Raw genomic sequence first — 20,565 nt, 5'->3', positions numbered from 1 at the left:
GGCCCTTTTGTACAGTCAGTAAACTTTGCTTTGTCCATTCACCCACTTCAACATCCAGCTGCAGCAAATTGGTTTAGGAATCTGTCCGTCCATAAATCAAACAACCTGCCCGCAGATGCCTCCACCATCAAACGTCCACTGCGCGAACCGGCACAGGACCTTGGTCGTGGTAAGGTGTGTAGGAGCTTTTCTCCTTGTCCAAGCCGCCCCAAAACGAGCGAGGAAAGGGAAACCTTCAACCAGCGTGCGTTCTCCACCCAGTGCTCCCACCGAGGGGTGGCCTTTCTCCGGTGGCCCCGGTGGTAGTGGCGGTGGTGGTGGTGGTATGGCCAGATCAAGAAAACCAGATCAGATTTCTTGCTTGCCAAATTGTAACCATGTTTTCGATGGCTGGCCAAACCTAAGGTTTGTGTTTGTTCTTTTTGGTGTGTTTGTTTCCAACTCCACGTTTGCTTTTGCGTCTGTGCCTGTGCTACCGGGCGACTATTTCAGTACGTTCCCGGCCCGTCAGCAGCACTACCCCGGCAAGCGGTAGTGTACGAATTTGAACCTCGAAAGTAAGTGAATGGCTATGCTCTCTGTGTGTGTGTTTATGTGTTTGTATGTGTGTTCCGCAAAAACTATACTCCACCAAAACAACCTTGTAACTGTTTAATGTGTGTTGATACTCGCCATTCGCTGGCACCCACGACGAAGACGCCGAATGACGTCCAACAGCAGGAACGCGTGTGATACAGGTTGTTGTACTACGCTGCCGTGCCGTGCTTATTACGAAACGCCTTGTTTGAACCCCTTTCACGTCACAGGACAGGGCGCAGAACATGGGCTGAAGATTGGTCCGCGTACTACGGAACGATCACTCAACTCGATCGCTGAGGATGAAGCCACTGAGGTTGACCGTTGGGTCGTTCGGCGCGTCTGTTCGCCCTACTCCATCGTCATAGTAGGCGCTAACTGCTGCTGTTGCCTGCGCTACCAAAACCACGATTCAATGCCAATCGCAGCAACCCGTGCTGCCCGTGGTACGACGGTCTGCACGAAAACTGGTCCAGTTTTGAGCGACGGTCAGTCGGTCGATCGGTCGGTGTTCTCGCCCGTTGTTGTGCCATTATGCTGCCAAAGCGGGCGTTCGTTTCGTCCACTTTCCCATTTCAAATCACACCCCTCCCCGTGTGTGTGTGTGCACTCCATCGCTCAACTCAGATCTCGGGGTAGGGCTGACGGTGTAGGTGTGTAAGCCGGTGTAACAAATCTGCACCCACAGCCTGACCGCACCAGCTGCCAGTGTCTTTCGCCATAGGGGAGAAGGGGTTGGTAGAGTTATAGTTTTTCCTTCCCTTTTTTGTGCTCTTGTTTGCCAATGTTTTTGTGGTTGTTGTTGTTGCAATCTAATATTAAAAAAAAAACTCATAACAAAACTCTAACCATTGCATAACGCTCGTCCAGTGCTGGCGGAACTACGCCGTTCTTATCGTTTGCATCTGGCGCGAATGTTGTGGCCTGTACACCCCCCCCCCCCCCCCTCGAACACCCTTCAACTAAATGATTTAAAAGTAAAGAAATTAAACAAAGAAAACCTTCATCAGCGTTTTGGAGCACACAGCCAAGTACACAGCCATTCGAAACATTCCATTCATGCTAACGCGCGGGTTCCGATTCCGAGTCCTGTCCGGTGCGAAAAACAGCTGTTAAAGGGAGTCGTGCCGAACGCCCAACCGACCAACCAACCCAACCCTCCACCAAACCACCCAGCGTTTGGTCTTAAGGCCGGCGAGCTTTCGGTTCGATCACCGGCCCCTCTACCGATGGCCACACTCCAACACAACGCTGCATGTCCTTCATACGGCTTCCAAACCGGGGGAGGGGGGAACGGGCAGGGGGTGTCTCTCACTGTCTCTGTGTGTATATGCTTCGAACGAATCAACGCTCGCAACCAGCGCGAGACGATGCAAAACGTGTCTTCAGCCGCTACCCTTTCAGTCGATCGAGTGCAACGGGCCAGGCAACAACACACACCGATCCGTCTCACCACGCGCGCTCTCTGCCACTAAACCCCCCTTTTGCGTCATCCATCCCTGTGTTTGTGTCTGTGTGTGTGTGCGGCTGAGGTGATGATGCTACCTGCCGATCGTGGTGCTGCCCTTATCGCCCGTTTGCTGCCGGCGATCGCGAACGTCACACCGACAGCGGCGGTAGCGTTCTAAACCACCACCCCGCGCGGAGTGAGCGAGCGCCAAGGGGAAGTCGAAGTGAGAAGGGAAGCTAGGTGCTTGAAGTAAGTGTAATTGTAAGCCTCCCCCCCCCTCCACCCCCCATGTGTGTGTGTGTGTGTGTATTGGTCGTGTGCGTAGCAAACGGAGGTTCTTACGCTTATGTCTCCCTCTCAACACCAACTGAAGTGAAGCGCAATAGGGGAGGGCGGCGCGCTTTGCCTGTTGTAAAGGGAGGCAGAAGCTGCCCCCGAACGGCTGTGAATTGTGTCCGTAAGTATGTGTGTGTGCGTTTGCTCGCGGCGGTTTCCCTTTCGCGGCGTGAAGCGAGAACGCGTTCTCGCGGCCGCGCAGTGCGCAACTTGCCTCGGTGTCGATCGGGGTGTGATCGGGGCTTGCTGTCGAGTGTGCGTGTGTGTGTGTGTGTGCGCGTGTGCTGACGGGGTACGTTTGTTAGATGTGAGGTGAGCCCGAAAAGTAGGCTCCCCCATGAGGAGAAGGGGAGGGGACCGTGTGTTGTTACAACCGTGCCTGCGGAAGTGACATTAGAAGAGTGGTGCTGTTTTGGAAGCGCCATATCGCGCCAGAAGTGTGTGGCAAACGTGCTTGAGAAGCTTCCCCGTATGTTCACGTGTGTGTGCGAGAGAGAGAGAGAGAGGGTGCGAGAGATTATCGAAAGTTGGCGAGGTTTTGATTTCATAGTGCACGTGGTGACTAGGGCGCCTCCCGGTAGTGGTGATAGCGTGCGCTGCAGGAGTTACCGTGTGGCGCCGTTCCCTTCAAGTAGGGAAATTCAGTTTAATTTGTATCAGATCATCATTATTAGAGTTGGCTTCTTCTTGCGTCTTTTACACAAGTCTGCATCTTGACACCAGTCGGACCAGTGAAGCAATAAACACGAACTATCAAACGGTAATGGTCCCAGCGAGTTTGAGGCTCACAACAACGACGATCGCTGTCCGCATTTTGCCAGTGGCATCGCGTAGCAAGCGACCAGAGCCCAGCCCGGGTGGGGACAAGCGCGGCTTCGTGTGGCATCGTGTGTCTGTTATCCCCAATGTGTAAGCCACCGGTTGAGGCGCACAAGAACAGCGGCAATGGTTTAAACTTAACCTTTTTATCACTGTGTCCAACCGGTTGAAGAAGTTAGTGAAGGGAGCGGGAGAAAAAGAAGGAGAAAGAGAGTGAGTGTGAACATCTTCCAGCTGTTGCTGCTGTGTGACATAATTTGCATTAGATTAAAGCACAGCAATGTTGTGACATACCTTCACAGGCGGCTGGAGGGAAGAAAAAAAATATGCTCAGTTATTATTATTTCTTTTTGCAGTGTTTTTTTTTTCGTTTTGTTAGAAAAGTTATAAATTTTCCAGTTTCGTGTCAGTAGTGTCACCGGCAGCAAGTGCACCGAAAGTGCTCTCACCTGTCTTGTGTTGTCTTTCGTCAGCTCATCATCAGTTGGCTGTTGTACTGGCTCGGCTGAGGAGCTGCAAACTCGTATACAGCCCCCACACGTAACACAGCCAGCCAGCCAGACAGCTGGAGCAAGGAGATCGGCGCGGAAGAGGTAAGCTTTAAATGTTAGCGCGTCAAGGAGACGATCATGTTTTACTAGGGGGGGTTGGTATAATAATGCCACGAATGGGGGAGGGGGAGACCACTGGTCACCACGAAACATAATGCCCACCGTGCCCACCAAAATGTCAGCTATTTCAGACGCTCTGCCACAGGCTGTGTCGGGTTTTTGGGGGAGAACGGGTCTAATTCTAACGTTTTCTCTCATCAAACGGTGCTAAAAATAAAACTCTGCCGACAGACCAGCTTCGGCAGCTGTTGCTCGTTTCGGGGAAACCCGGAATGCGGGGGAGCAATGACCTATTAAAACAGTGGTAGGTTGAAGAACAGGGTAGTGAGTGTTTAAGAAACAAGCGTTGGGTCTTGTGCTCGCTGCTGAAGATGCTAAAACAGGCCTTATTTCTTTAAAAAACACGAATTCATTCTCACAGCACTCGGTGTGCGATTGGGAACAAAGTTGGAATTTTCGTAAGGTTGCCTTCTTCCTCCCTTCGACACCCCCACCTTCTTCTCCGCTGTTTGCTGTACCACTCCAACCCGGACAAAGCCGAGTGTGAGTGTGTTTGCGAAGCAGGGACGTCCTTGAGCTAGAACGCAAAACCCGGATTTAAGCTTCAGCCACTTCAAGCCACGCAACGAGCTCATTAGCGGGACGCTGGCAAACATTTGGCTCAAATAATCGAACCCACCAGGAAATTGGTTTTACAACACACTAGCACCACCAATTGCACCACCAGTGCGTACAATACTTCAAACGATAAGTGGTGTTGTTGAAGCTGCAACGCCGTGCGCAGATCGGGTTGGAATTGGCAATGCGATTAGATCGCTGTGTTTGCTTTGGCACGGAAAACCATCATTTTGTTGGGTGATTTGCAGAAAAATAGGCACACAAAAACAGAGAATTATATTCTAGCGGATGATTTGTTTGTAAATTTTAAATTAATAAACATTTCCAACTCGATAACTGGCTGGCTATTAGATTGAATGATCGGGTAGAATGAGGCAGTGCATGTTGTAAGGTGATCGTTGTTCGGAGCTGGACGACCGGATGTGCTCGATCGCAAGATCGCAAGATCGCAAGATCGTCGCTATTTAGCGGTTGGGAGCTTCTTCAGGTATTCTACAGAAAAACAGCCTCAGCCAGCAGAGCCGCAGCATGTATTAAAGCGAACGCTTCCAAATGGAAATTGGATAGAGATGTTAGTCGCTTGGGCATTGGACAAGCCTGTTGATTACGGGCCCGGCCGTACAATTTACGATTGCCGGTGATTGAAGCCGTTGTGCAAACCGGCCCAGATGGGTGATGGTGGAGCGCGTGGACCTTAGAACGTGGTGACCGGGCGGCACCCCATTGTGTGCCGGCGAGGCGAGCGCAGAAGAAGGTTCTTTCCGTACGGTTGTTCTTATCTTCCCATCGGACCGCATCGCCGGCTGGCTCGGAAGACATGGCATACAACCTGATGATATAACCCTTCGGTGGGGTTTAGCTGCCGCTAGTATCATGCTTAAATGCACCGTGTTTATTGTCTCTAAACCATCAAGCTTAAGCCACCTGGTCGCTTGCACTTTCCCCCACACGATCGATGGGAAGTCATGTAAATCGTGCTGTGATGTGCTGCCCGCCAAATGGTCCGCTCGTCGCTCAAGTGCGGACAGAAGCGGTTTGAGCCAACCCAACCCGTTAGGGGATTCTTCAAGTGGCGCATCGCATAATAGTCCGATGGCCCACCGATCGGCGCCAAAAAACAAAAAAAAAGAAGCGCCAACGAAGGGTGCGTAAGTCGTCGATAGTTCCTCACTTTGCACCCAATGCTGGCCCGAACGGTGTGGTGCGAGGAGGATTACACAAATCCCCCCCACCCCGTCCACCCTCCAAATCACACTTGAAACGGAACGGCAGAAGAACAGCGGCACTGCCCCCCTGGGCCCTTCATTCTTCAGGGTGTGGAGGGTGTAGAGCTGCATTCGAGGGTCGCTTGCGCATGGTGGTGGATTACGATGCAACGTAGTGTGTAAGCTGGGTGGGTAAGCTGATATGCTGCCCGAGTTGGTTAGTTGGTTGATGAGGGGAGGCCGAGATGGGCATTTCCTCGGTGCAATGTAGAAAAAAAAACACTTACTTGCGCGTTAAAAAATGACAGACACATTGTTTGAATTCCCATCGTAATGAGAGGGACGACCGCCAGGTTTTGCTGCAAGGCCGGTGTGCTAAGTAGGTTAGGATCGGACAGGTGTCGGACAGGTGGTACGAAACGGTTCAATCACTCGCTAACAAAGTGCGTCAATATATTATGCGGGCATTTGTGCACATTATGTGATCGAATGTGTCGTGTGTTGATGAAGGGTGAACGACAAGTAACAACGAGCAAAAGGAATTCAGTGCAGTACAATCAAACAATCAGGCCCGGGTGCACACTTTCAAATCGTTGAGTGTAATTCGAAGCTGTTCGAGGGAACATTTTAAACAAGCTTCTTTGTTTTGCAAGAAGGGTTTTACATTTTTAATCCAATTCGATTGGTAAAGTAAATGACGAGAAAAAGGGTCTAAGCAGCTATGTAAATCTCGTTTCATTGTGAGAGATATGTTTGAAATTAGATTTCAATGATTGGGTTACATTTTCTGCTCGCTTGAGATGGCTATATTGATTTTCTCCCATTTCCTAGTGTACCTTTCATTAGACGATACATTTATTAAGTCGATAAACACAGTTGTGACCTTTACAGTTCAGTGGTCTTCAACCTATGGTCCACGTACCACATGTGGTCCCGCGATAGAATTGATCTTTTTTTAAGAAAACCTTAGTACCATACACATTGTAAAATATATCCGTTCCACAATTAACATTAAATTTTCAACACGCATGTCTAGAGTAAGAATTGAACAAATTTTATTAAAGTTCTTTGAACAAGAGTGTGCCAAAAATACAACCTGAATATACGAGGGCGGTGGAAAGTGTATATTCAAAGCTAGGTGACCTAGGGACCTTAAAAAGGTTAGAGAGCATTGCTTTGGAGTATGATAAGAGGAAAGGAAAAAGGGGTTTTATCAAGTATTTTGTAAAATTGCTAAATTTAGCATTATAGTTTTTATCTGGCTATGAAATCGATAAGATAAGACCGTCAGATGCTTAACACAAGGGCTCTCTTGACAGTATGCAATCATGTTGTTCGAATTTCGTTTAGTATCGATTGTAATTTTTCAACTACAAACCTTAATTCTTCATGAATTTCGAGTTGTAACTATGGAACGTATCGTAAGTAATATTTTACTTGAGAAAATTTTGAAGATTCGGAGTTGGTTCCGGTTCATTCCGTTGGATCAATTTTTAGATCTAATTTAATTATGATTATGCATTTATGGATTTACGGCTGAATCTATTGTACAATTTGTAAATATATAAAATTGCAAAGAGCAACAATAAGAAGCTACAATGGTCATTTTTTTAAACATAAATCCAATGTAGTTAGGTCCTCGTGGAAGCTTCATTACCTTCGTTCGGTTCATTTCTATTTAAAAAAAACGGATTCCTTTATCACTACTGGAAACCTTCCATTTAAAAGGTTTTTTGGTAACATAATTCTTTGAGAATCAACCGACATTTGTTTCCGACGGACTGAGCCATCGATCCAATAATAAAATCAAACCGGTCTTTACCAGAGGCTCCAGGTGTTTGCTATTTTAGTATGCGCGATTGCAAAACTTCCCAACGGATCGGATCATTATGCTGCGCTGGGGACCAACAGCACTGCCCGATAAGGCCCAAACGGCTCTATCTAAGCGCCCGTGTTTGGTATATCCTTGGAAGCGGCACAGTGCATTAGCATATTGCACCAGCGTGGTGCTGTTGTTGCCTTAGCAGGCCAGCGACAAGGGCAGGATAACCGAGCGATTGGTCAATTGGTGTGTACGGAAGGGTACGAGCGTTGTGCAGCTGGAAGCTCTCCCCCACACGCACTGTATTAAGCTCTCAGCCCGATACATGGTAAGGCGGTAGTAGTAATCCCTTGCGATACACCGTCCCTGAAGACCTGCAGCCCAGACCACTAACCCGAACAGGATGAGCGTCAAGGTGAGCTGGCTCGAGCTCGCACAGTCACAACCACAAAGCGCGCCACATTAACAGCTGAATTCATTTATTTCCGAACCGATCGAACGCATCTCGAACACCGATCGATCGAACGGGGGGTCGAAATGTGATCACATGGATTTGGTGGTTGTTTCGTTGCTTCGTTTTTCTTCTTTTGCCCTACAGCCTCATTAGCGAGGCAGCGGGTCAATGTCGGGCGCTGCTTAGCATATGTCAGCGGAGTGATTTTTCGAAACATTTTCGGACTCATCAGGTGTGGGGGACCATAAAATGCGCGTTGCATGTTGGGGCGTTGCTTTGTTGTTGCGCGTTTGCTATAGCGCGTCGTTGTTTTATGTTGTGGCTCGGCAGCCAAATTGCGCAACGGATGCACCACCAAGCGGGGTGTTTAAGCGGGGATCGACCCCCGCTTACCTTGACAGTGACATTTCCAGCCCGCCAGAGAGGAAGGTGTCAACCGCTGTCAGTGGTCCCGTTGTTGATCGCGGCGATCGTGTGTACCGATATCGCTGAACTGTAACCCCCATCTGGGAGGTAAAGCTTGTGTGTGTGTTAAGCCCTCAGGTTTAATCTTTCCCATCACGAGGTGGGGAAGGAAGGGAGGGTTTTATCAGCCGCCGGTGCAACCACACCGCTACAAAGGGCTGCAGGGTAAAACAATCGAACGAGCGTGTCAATATCGTGTCGGCTGCAGCCATTGCACGATCGTGCGTCAATGTCGCGATCGCGTGGCAATGTTCGAACGAAAAAAAAACACACACGAAGGGAAAAGAGGAAAACCAACAACACGACAGGTAAATGTGCCTGTGCGGTTACAACCCCCCCTCCCAAACAGTGGGTTCTATTGTTTGATGCGTTGACATTATCCCAACATTGTGCCGTTTGTGCCGCATCTTCTTCTCCGCCGATGCCCTTGGGCAAGATCGCAAGCGCACACAACATTGAACAATGAAAACCGAACCGACAGGCCGGTTGGTTTTTTGTGTCCCCCTGCGTGCATGTGGGAACAAGTGCTAAAGACAACAATGATACACTACCAACGACAAAAAAGGAGAGAAAAAAAGAACGCTCACTCATTCACATTCACAAATTAAACACAGCGCGGCGATGATCATCATCGTTCGCCGTTCAATGTTATGTATCAATCTGGCCATTGAATGTGCAAATTGAACAATTTATGCTGCTCGATCAACGCGGGGTGGTCGATGAAAAATCCGCCTTTCTAGGTCACACACACACAAGCACACGCGTGTGACAATGGCATCAGGGGTTTCGCGGTCAGTGTGTGCCTTAATGGCAATTAAAGCCGAATGGCGAATGTGGTACCGTTTGAAGCGCGCGGCGAGTTAGAAAATTGATCCAAAAATGGATCAAAACTGCCCCTGGTGAGCACCAGCGCTGGTGACGTTTGATTATTTGTTTAGAAATTAGCTAACCGAGGTTGTTGTTGTTCCATTCCGCCACCGCCACGTCAACCACGTAAAATTGAACCCATCTGCCTCAGGTGATGATCGTGCGCTTTGTTAGGTGTATTAGAATCGCGAAAACAAATCGCGATCAATCAAGCAAACGCTCGTGCCGTCCACACAATGCCACAGCCTTGAGTTGGGGGACGGTCTAAAGGGTGGTGATCGCGAGCAGACCGCAACGCTCAAGGCACACACTTTGTTTCCGATAGTCTGCGGGAAGCAGAAGCTTTAGAAGGTTGGTTCTCACCCGGTCGACGCGAATGCACCCGATTACCTTATCCGCGGGGAACCGGATGCTACCGGAAGAGGCTGTTTATGCAACAGCGACCAGAGCAAAATTGTACGTTTGTTAGCAATTCACGGAAAGGGGTAATTTCCCAAGAAATCGTTCCACAGAAAATTAACGCCTGATAACGCGTCGAAGGTCGCTTATCAGCGTCGGTGCGCACGTTTGCATCAGTCACCGTTTAGTAGCTTGTCCTTATCCGTGCAATCGCGTGGGAAGAGCTGTTTAGTTAGCCATTAGAAGGTGAAAAAGGTCGTTACAATGTACAAGCTTATCGTGCTGATTGTGTTTTAAAGCAAAATTGATTTTATTCTCAGCCCCAGTGATCGTTGCGGACGCGTGTCCTTTTAGGCGAACACAGAACATCTGTTTTATACAACCCCTTTCCCGATCGTATCACTGTTTCAGCGCGATCGCGGTGGATTCAAGTCCGGACGCACCACTCGCACGGCACCGAAGATGCTAGCGATGATAATTATGCCGTGGCCAGAGGAGGGAAAAAAGTTCAGGGAACTTTGCTTTCCTTGAACCGTGCGACAAACCTTGATCTCTTCTGCCCAAGCTGGCGGTAGCCGGCCGGATGTGTGAACCACGGTGAAACGCAAAAGGGGCGCTTAAAGATGGACGCGAATGAACATGGGGGAAAAGAAGGAGATCGCGAACAATTGAAACTGAAAGCAGCAGAGGTGCATTGGTGCTGAGCGGTAGAGCGAATGGAAGGAACCAGCAACTTGATTGAGAAGCATAATAACCCTTGGGAGGAAGTTTTTCTGGTGCGTTCTTTGTGCGGCAGAAGGGTAAAGGAAAGCTCGACGAATCCATACCCTTACCGGATGTAAGCGTACGCTCTCGGTTGGCTACCGACGAATGATTCTCCCATTTTTTTTTTAACTTTCATTTAATGTGCTTCTAATGGAATAAGGTCAAGAATGTAGCTCCCTGCCGGTATATAGCGACCGACAGCCTCAATTACGTTGAATATCTTCATGATACCTCGAAACACTTGCCGGCAGCGGTCATTTTACTGGCCCGGCTTAATGTACCCTTTTGCTCTTGCTCTCCCGTGTCGTTTGGTGTTTTGGTTTTTTGCTTTCCATTCTTTCTTGACATTAATTTTCATCGCCTAATTAAAACCGCATTAGTTAACAGCATAGTTGTGGCACGGTCTTTGCTTAATGAGGACGCCGCACCAAAGTTCAACCGGAGCAGGTCGTCTAAACGGGCTGACGGTGGATCGGTGGCGGCGGTCGAGCCCGAACCGCTTACGTCATGGCTCAGCTTGCGACAAAAGTATCCATTTCCTCCTTTCCACTCATACCCACCAACAGCCCTTGGTGTGTGTCCTTCGGACAGTATCCGATGATGATGGTTTCGGATGCTCGAATACACTGCAAACACCTTCATTCCACCCAAACACCCAAAACACCCCCCCCCCCCCTGACCGTTTCATTAGCCTGCCCAACCGCAAGGCAAGGTGAATGGCGTGAGAAGTGCATTGTGTGTCAGCATTGCGCGTATCGAACGTGCTCTGACCTCTGCCAAGTTCAGCCGGCCATCGAATCGGCAAGCGTCTTCCCATTTCGTGGGGTGCAGCCAACTCGACAACCAGGAAATGACACTGTGCATTGTGATGTTTGTTTTTAAACTTAGCAAAACGCCTCCAAAACGGGGCACCAGCGATTCGAGGGTGAGAATCATTAGTACAATGCTGGATGCGATGTATTAATTAAATCGACAACAAAAAGGCATTAAACCGTCTACCACTCCAAAGTGAGGGATTAACGTTAGAAGGACGGCGAGGGTAGCAAAACTAAAACAGAACGAAACACACAGTACGATGCCGGCGAAACGCACACTAAGGTTGCGTTTCATAGCCGCGGTTACGGTTTCTAGTTCTGGCCTGGCTCTCAATTGGCTCCAATCAGTGTGGTTTTGCCATGTTTGGTTGGCGTTTAGCTCCGCCGGCCAACTCCGGCCAGAATTGAAGTGTAATTGGGCGCCGTCGTCGTCGCCGTCGTAGGGGCTTCGTCGTTTCGTAAATCACGGCTCAAAGGGTGCACCGTTTCGGGGGAAAATAAACGATTCGATTGAATGATTGCAAGAATTGATTGAAACTTTCATTCTAGCCACCGACGAGCGGACGAGGAGTGTGTACTCGATCAATTAAGGATCGTTATGGAATAGATTGATCGGCGGGATGGCGTGTTTGGGGTTCTAATTCTAGAGAGACATTTGACATAATCGTCTTTTGTTGGGGTTTTTGTGAATCGTGTTTGGTGCACGAAATTCTAGGAAAAGATCATAATTAACCTCTTGCCGTCTGTTCGGTCGTTGAAGTCTTTCGTGCATATTTCGATCGTCGCTTTAATTAGGTGTCCGTTTTATACACTGTGTTTCACAATATTCTCACTAAATCTAACATAATTGTATTGAATGATCGCAATTGAAACACGGTATTGAATAAGCAAATAACATAATATACTGTTCGTGGAACTAAAGTGTGTCGGAGGCAAATATCGAGACACAGTGTCAAAAAATGTCACCTTTGAGGTCGAATATCATTTGCAAGCACTGTAAAACAGCACAAGTATTGTTAATGTCTGGTCAAAGCTGCTAGTGCTACCACTAAACTAAAACCTAAAGCTATTTTTGCTTATTTTACCGTCCAATTTGCAACATTTTACTGTTAATCCGTGCAATGTTTCATGCAACAACCCGGTTTGATCGGCACCAGATCATCGCTCGCTCGGCTCTCCTCCTCCTCCATCCTCCGATTACCCGATCGGGCGCACCTAATGAATCGGTGTTTTGTCAGCTTAACCCCTTCATCCCACCCATCCCAAACCCCAAACGAGACGGGTGCCGGAACTAATCGTTAAGTAATTGTTTCTGTAATCAATCCCTCACACCCGGGGTTCGGGTTCGGGGTTTTACTTCACGTTTGCCACCCCATGTACGATCGGCCGCACACACCACACCTCCTGCCCACTGCTTGCTAATGAATGAGTATGAAGTTGCAGGCAGCCGTGTATCGCACACGCGCAAGTGACGGTGCGCGCTTCGTACCGCCGCATCACTTACGCAATGTGACCCGCCCGCTGCTCCACCCGCTCCACCATCGTGGCCAAAAGTAACGGAGCTCCAAACCAAAACAAAAAACACTCCCTCCCCTCCCCCGTCGAACGTGCATTACAGCCCCGACCGCAGCGACTGTATGCAGTGCAGTGTGCCACCGCACAAGTCCACATTACACAGGCTTGCATTGGACTACTGTACTGTTCCGCTTTCGCTTTGACCCAATTTGCTTAACCCAATCGGTCCGCCGTACACTAGGTCGGTGCATATTGAAAGTAAGCGTTCGGGTTGCGCTTTTCGCCAACGCGTGTCCCATTCGATACCTGGTCGGTGGTCGTCTGTCTCATCATCAGCCAAACCCCGCATAAACAATAAGGGACGCGCGAAACTCTCGCGCAAAGCGCCGCACCAATGACGCAAAGCTAATCATCCATTCTGGGCACGTGGTTTTGGCTGTGTTTTTTTGTCTCACCGTTCGTTCGTTTTTTGCATACGACACTACACTAACTAACGTAACCAAAGTTGCCCCTACCAGTAGTGATTATTGGCATTGGATGGGACATTTTCCGGAAGAAACAAACGGCTCCGTGTGTTTATTGTGTGGCGGGAACAAAAAAATATCAATTCAACAATCAATCACCGTCGCACACACACACACACACACACGGTCGATCGACACTCATTAGCCAACACCGGAAATTGTGTCTCATGCTCATGGAGGGTTGGAATCGATTTTCGGTTACCGCAAAACCGCAGCATTCGTGTGCGAAAATAAGAGGGAAAGAGAAAATTCACGCTTTGTCAAATCCTTTCGAGCGGTGCAATGTGCAATGAGCCATCAAGAAGCAGTAATTTCTGTATATTTTTTTCTTCCTCGTACACAAAATGGTTCCATAAAATGGCGATAAAATATTAATTAGCTTAAGGTCTTGAGGAAGTCGACAGTCGGGCTTAATAGCGCGCCCACAGCGCGCACCTTTCATTAGTGTGTGTGGAGGAGCGTTTAAGCACCATTTCCACCTCACTGCATTCATCATCACTTGCATCCCCCCCCCCCTCTGATCCAAAACCGGATGATGTGTTCTTCTTCGTGCTGATCGGGTGTACATAATGGTGGTACCACGTCGGCCTACCAGCCGGCCGGTCGGAGGTCAACTGCATTACAAGCGATGGCTTTAAAATGAGTTCACACGACACGGGCGTCATAGTTGGTTGGTGGTGATGACCGATGTACCGATTATTCGCTTCATGCTCCCGCATTGACCCCGACCCCGAACCAATGACGATAGACCAACACGAACGCAATGGTACACCGGAGCCGTGGCCAAACCGTTCTATGACATTGGAACAGGGTAATGGGAAAGCCTCACAAAAAAAAATCATTTACACCTCTTCATGTAGGAATGAGGAAGTTTATTATGCTCAGTTTTTGTTAAAAGGGGAAATATTTGGACCTTTTTTAATTAGCCTCTATTAGTATCTTCGTAGACACAGACATACATTGCCTGAAGCTGAAAGTTGGCGTGACTGTGGTGTAGTATGTGGCCCACGGTGTGAGATGGTTCTCGCATAAGTAGTACACACACACACACATGTGCTTGTAAGTAGCTCAAATCTAAGTCAAGGACTAAGACACACACACACACACACAAGTCACTCGTCACTCGTCACTCGTCAGCCGGCCGATACAATGTGCTTTGTTTTTATGGTCTTTTCGCTTTCCTTTAAAAGCGTACCAGCAGCGTACCAGCTCCTCCCCTCCACCTCCCCACTGGTTGATGTGCAACTAATTTATTGTTTATTGGAGTGGTATAAATTCTGCTGTCAAAATAATAGCTAATTTACGTGCCTTACGTGGACGCCGCTTTGTTGAGCCCGAATTCGGGCAGGCAGGGTTGGAGGCAACAAGTGCAGAACGGTCTTCACTTGCCCCTGACATCATCCGATAGGTGGGAGAGAAGATGCTGGGAAGGTTTGATATTTGTTCCATAGCCTGATGTCACAGTGTTTTATTCAGGTGAATGTTTCACGCTTTTGCTTGGAAGCGACATTTAAATCATTGACAATGAAACGTTATTTTTTTTGTTTCAATTCTACCTCACATGAGTGATTATTATTTGCCCAAATTTGTTTGCAATTTACTGTAGAAAGGGTTGCATTTGTATTTGTAATTACAGCTGCATGTATATGCAATTTTATTACTAAGTTTTATCATTCAAATCTGTTTGGAAAGATTTATACATTTAATTGAAGGGTCAAGTTAATAAAAGGTACAGGGGTTTTCAGGGATTTTCATAATTGTGGGACACTTCCTTTACTCTTTCGCATTGAAAATGAATCTTATATTATGGGAATTGGACTCTACTGGACTTTCTTCCTATTGGATATCTCCAAAAAGAGTGTTTTAGTGTGTTTAATTCCAAAAAGATTTATGCATTTAATTGAAGGGTATAGGGGTTTTTTAGGGGCGGTCCCGTGGTACAGTCGTCAACTCGAACGACTCAATAACATGCCCGTCATGGGTTCAAGCCCAGAATGGACCGGACCGTCCCCCCGTAGCAAGGATTGACTTATCCGGCTGCGTGGTAATGAATTAAGTCTCGAAAGCCTGTATAGCCCGGCATGTCCGCGTAGGACGTTACGCCAAATAGAAGAAGAGGAAGGGTTTTTTTTTGGGAATTCTCATAGTTGTGGGACACTTCCTTGACTCATTGTTATGGAAAGTTTACTTAATATGATGGGAATTGGACTATATTCTTATTGTATTTATCCAAAAAGGATGCTTGAGAGTCCAATTACCATTGCATTAAGTTCATTTCCCGGAAGATAGAGTCTCCCAACTAGGAGAACACCTGAAAACCCCTGTAATTTATGATTTGTGGTCATCCGTGTAAACTGGTAAGCTGGTGCTTTTTTGACGTGGTGACCTACGCAGTCATGCCGGTGTATTGTATATTCTGTCTGTATTCATTCACCAAACGAATAGTCAGTCCCTACAACGAACGGACCGTTTTTCGATGCGAATTAATCCCTTCCGGCCAAAGCTGGAGCTAGTGTGACCGTAGAATATACCATCTGATCTACCCTTTTGGCCCATAGAGATGATTCAAAACCATGTCGAGATTATTTTGTATTAGTTTCAGTGTGCAATTGGTTTCAAAGAATGATCTCCCAACAAATCTGCATCAAACAAATCGGTGTGTTTCTGAACTAACAAAAAAAAAAACAGTTCTTTATATGATGTAACAACAAATGTACCCACATCATTCTTTTCGATGAATGCCTTACACACATTAGACATTAAACCATAGTGTGGCAACATTCTTACGCCTCTTCAACTGTTGGCCACAAAAACTGTGAGAAAACAGAGTATTTCTTTCTGACTAAAGAACAAACTTGGACATGCATAATGGATGGGTTCATAAAAAGTATTTCGACCATTTCCTTCGCCTTTTTTGCTTCCGTAGCCGTTATCAATATTCAACCATTGGAGGACACATAACAAAAACTCACTCGCCGTTGTAGTGATGTTTCGGTTATTTTTACATTCATTGTAAAGCTATCGCTGGTAAAAGTTATTTTTTCCCACAAATCATGTTCGAGGGTCATCGGCATGTTTTGACGACTTCAAACACACATATGCCAAAGCTGTGATAATGAAAACGATCTTCACCGGCTGTACCTGTGTGTCTCTAACAAAAAGCTCCCGTTTTTTTGGCGTAAGATTTCATGCGCATCCGCTAAGTATCAAAAAGCGTGGCGAGGTGCTAAACAGGTGCGTCAAACAAAGTCATTCTACACACACATACACACGGTGTCATTGACTTTGGCCAGTCAAGTGGGAAATTTTGGCAGTGGCAACGTACTGGACCAACCGTGGCTGAGTGGATGACTTGTCAGTTTGCGTAGCAGTCCGGCGAAGCTGAGGAATGGCAAATAATTGATTTTCGTTTTTCAATTCTCAATTTGAGAAGAAAACACACACACACACACAGTTACATACAACCCTTCGCGAGAGGATGTTGCGGTGGTTTAGAGCGGCAAGATCGGTCTTCACCGGTCCATCCGATCAAACGATCTGCGTGCGCGCGGCTGATTTGCGCCGTTAAGAAACGTGAATTTGGTTGCGCGGGGTTGCCCTTGACAACGCTTAGCTTGTCTGGCGCTGCTGACTCCGAGCGAAGAATGCGTCTGGTTGGTCTGGTGTTGTTGCATCGATGCCGCGATGAATGAAGGGAAAATCCTCTCTCTCTCCCTCTCTCTCTCTCTCTCTCTCTCTCTCTCTCTCTTTCTCTCTCTCTCGCACACACACACACACACACACAATGATCACCACGATTGCAGCTTTAACGTGCCGTTTCCATTTGGTTTAACGCCTTGATGTGCGTTTTTGTGTGCTCACAAAGGGTGGAGGGTGGGGGGATGAGGTTAGTGGTCGGATCTTTATCCGTATATGCAGCATGTCCTACAAACCGTCCGGAACAAGGCGCGTGATGTTTCAACAGAGCGCCAATCTGGCGTTAATAATTACCAACGAATGCCGAATGCCGCCACCGTGTTTTGCGTTGTTCGTGATGGTGGCGGTGGAGTTGCATCGAGCATCGCGAAATGTGTGTGTGTGTTTGCAGCTGGCCGTTTCATTAAGCTGCATTCGGGCCGTGTTTGGAGCCACCCCACCGGACACGACATCTTTTAACTCCATCCGATCGGCAAAAAAAGGTCAGAATGAGGGTGCGGGGGGAGGCGAAACGGCGAAACGAACATGGAGATCCATCTAGGGGGCCAAAGCTTAGTATGTCCAGCAGTGCGGCCGATGTGCCATGAAACATCGGCGCTGTACGCAACGACCCAAGGGAACGCGGAGGAGGCTCGACTGTTTGCAAAATAAACACCAACCGAAGCGCAAATAGCGCAAAGCGTGGCGCAGCCGATCGCGTCACTGTCACGAGGTGCGGTGCGGTGTGGTGCGCAGGTGACAGTGATCTTGAACTCGTGACGGCCTTGCGCGGAGTTTCGTAACGCTCTGTAAAAAGAAACATTAAGAAAAACAACGATCCAAAGCTGGATAATGATTTTCTGCAATTTCCATTAATTATTGCTCTTCTTCTTGTTTCGTTTCCGCAGAACAACCGAGTTGCTACAACACCTTTACTACTTGCTCTCTGGCCACGATAATGTAAGCACGCGCGTAACAGATGTAACAGGATTGGCACGCACGATCCCCATCCCGCACTTCCTACATTCATCCCGGAAAACGGTTCGGCAAATTGTGGTGAAACACGAAAACTGCAAGGATTCACCATCAACACCAGTTGGAACGGAACGGCGCCTAATTGGGTGGTTGGAGGACGAGTGATGACGAACGGCACGGCACACGATCGCGATCACAGCAATCATCATCCGCATCATCCGCAATATCATCCGCATCATCATCATGCAGGAACAGCAACACCCTCCTCGTCGTCATTATCAGCAACGGCAGCCAGCAAGTTTGTGCCACCATCGATGGCGAGCGTGCTCGTGATCGTGGCCGCACTATTGCTGTGCGGACTGCCTGGGCAGTGTAGCGGGCAGCGGGAATCGCAGCTGCGGCTAGGCAAAGCGATCAACGTGTTCCTGCGCTACGGCTATCTGTCGATATCGATGAAGGTCATCTCGTACAACGATACCGAACGATGGCTGTTCAAGGAGCCGACCAACAACATCTTCACGGTAAGGGAGACCCTGCTGCGCGTTGCACGTGCAGGTGGCGTAAGCGCCGGGTTTTTTTGGTTTTGTTTTGAGCGTACTACTTTGAAACGTGCGTGCCCGGAGCCCGATTCTCCGCTTTCCGGATGGCGTCCCGTGCAAACGTGTGGCCGATAAGCGGCGCAAACCCGTTAGGCACTCTCTCACGCTGTCTCTTTAGGGCAGTGGAACGCGAGCGCGCGACGTTACGCCGTTCACACACTGGGGCGCTCGGTTGCCCGGAAACCATCCATTCGCTCAATCGATCTTCTCCCTTTTCTCTCACACCAGGGTCTGGATCTGCTCAAGACGGAAGAGTTCGAGGTAAAGCCGGGCATCTTTAACGGCGACTTCCACATGGAGTTCTGCGACAACCGGCGCCAGCTGTTCCAGGCGTACTTCCGCGACTTCCAGATCGAGCGGCTGGACAGCCCGTGGCGGGCGTACACCGAGGGCTGGCACCCGGAGGTGGCCGCCAAGAAGCTAGGCATCCAAAGCAAGTACCTCGAGCGGGACGACTACTGCTACGTGCTGGTGCGGGTCGCCCGGTACCGGGACAGCGCCCGCTTCACCAAACCGATCCCGCCGAACCAGACGCTCGAGCCGGAGGTGGCGCGCAAGATGCAGAGCGTCGTGATCGGCGACACGACGTCCGCGGTGCAGTTCATGAACCAGTACGGGACGCATTATATCAACGCGTACGTGACCGGCAACTCGCTCTATCAGGTGTTTGTGTTTAACAAGCGCAACTACGGCTACGTGAAGGATAAGCTGAAGAAGCGGGGCGAAATGACGGTGTCCAAGGTGGACCTGTACGATCACTTCGCGCCGTGGTACGTGGAGCACATGGGCAAGATACGGTGCGCCAGCGGGAACGCGACGATCGAAACGTGGGCCGCCCGGAAGCTGCGCCTGTCCTACTACGTCTTCACGTACAGCAGCCTGCTCAAGCTGCACGGCGACGGCTCGCTGCTGCGGATACTGAGCGCGCTGCTGCAGAACGAAGCGATCCTGCAGCTGGACATGCGCTCGCTGAGCGTGCTGTTTAAGGATCCGGCCAAGCGGGCCTGGTACGAGGAGATACTGGACAACTATCTCAAGCTGTGGGAAGTGAACATGTAGCCGGAGGCGAAGCAGCGGTCGCAGCGGTGATCCGCGAGACGGAAGTACGCTAATGGTGGTGTTGGCCGGTGGTGATTTCCTACGGAAATTGTTCACTGCTCACTGTGGTAATCGATCCTGGGGGGAAGGGGGTGACTTCAGAGTCCTGTTACGAGTTACGAGTAGACTAATTTAACGCGCGTCTTCTTCTGGAGGCACCTTCGCCCGCCTTTTTGAGGTATTTGTGAGCGCACAGCGTTGTAGCTTCACGGTTCCAGTGGGCTGTGGGCCACACCAAAGCCACGCAGGCCACACGCGCAAGGTGCAAATGAGTTTTATTGCAGTGATGGCACACACACACACACACCCAAAACTCCCACACATTAGTCTTAAGCTTGGAGTAAAAGGGTCCCCTTCGGAATCCACAAGTGTCATACACACACACACACCGGAAAAAGCTTCACTCTAACTACACACACTACTACTACCACTACTGCTACTATTACTATTACTACTACTACTACTTTCACATGCTGTGATAGACTTAGTTGACTCTAGAGTGTTTGCCAGGTTGAATGGACCTCCCCCCCACAACCCATCCTCCGGGGGAGGGAGCGAAAAACCAGCAGCCCTAAACACGCGGAGTAGACACGCGTTTTGTACCGGGAAAGTCGGCATTAACATGTGGGACAACACAACCACGCAGCATTATGGCACCACGCGTGTGCCACGTGTGCGTGCGTGCGTGCGCAATCGTAAGGGGGAAGAGTGGGACAGAGCAAGTAGATTAATTTGAGCTAAGGATCCTTTTTTACGCGTAAGATAATGGATTAAAAATCAACTAGTGATAGTCATATTTAAGCCGGACGGAGTAAATAAAAAGAACAAGCTTTAAGGAGAAATGAGTTCTGATGCGTCTGTATGTGTGTGTGTTTGGATGAAGAATCTCTCGATGTAATCCATATCTGATTAGGATCTACTTTTGATATATTTTTGCTCGATTGAGATGGGAATGGAGATACGTAAGTACCATGAAG

At 48.8% G+C, this 20,565-nt stretch overlaps 1 protein-coding gene across 3 annotated transcripts; it reads left to right on the top strand.

Annotated features, from left to right (window-relative positions):
* Positions 1 to 1,960: 1,960 nt before the first annotated feature.
* Positions 1,961 to 20,430, top strand: LOC1269277 (torso-like protein). 3 transcript variants are annotated; one of them, XM_061645866.1, is made up of 4 exons: positions 1,961 to 2,275; positions 3,538 to 3,774; positions 17,825 to 18,412; positions 18,719 to 20,430. In XM_061645866.1, exons 3-4 carry the CDS (start codon positions 18,056 to 18,058, stop codon positions 19,547 to 19,549), a joined length of 1,188 nt encoding a protein of 395 aa, XP_061501850.1. In that variant the 5' UTR covers positions 1,961 to 2,275; positions 3,538 to 3,774; positions 17,825 to 18,055; the 3' UTR covers positions 19,550 to 20,430. The 3 variants fall into 3 exon arrangements, with proteins under 3 accessions (XP_061501850.1, XP_061501851.1, XP_061501848.1); XM_061645867.1 differs by lacking the exon at positions 1,961 to 2,275 and adding an exon at positions 2,305 to 2,654; XM_061645864.1 differs by lacking the exon at positions 1,961 to 2,275 and adding an exon at positions 2,305 to 2,674.
* Positions 20,431 to 20,565: the final 135 nt, after the last annotated feature.

This window comes from Anopheles gambiae, chromosome 2 (genome assembly GCF_943734735.2).
Source record: "Anopheles gambiae chromosome 2, idAnoGambNW_F1_1, whole genome shotgun sequence".
Taxonomy (NCBI): Eukaryota; Metazoa; Arthropoda; class Insecta; order Diptera; family Culicidae; genus Anopheles; species Anopheles gambiae.
The sequence above is the reverse complement of the archived record's forward strand: the minus strand, read 5'-3'. Positions and strand labels throughout refer to the sequence as shown.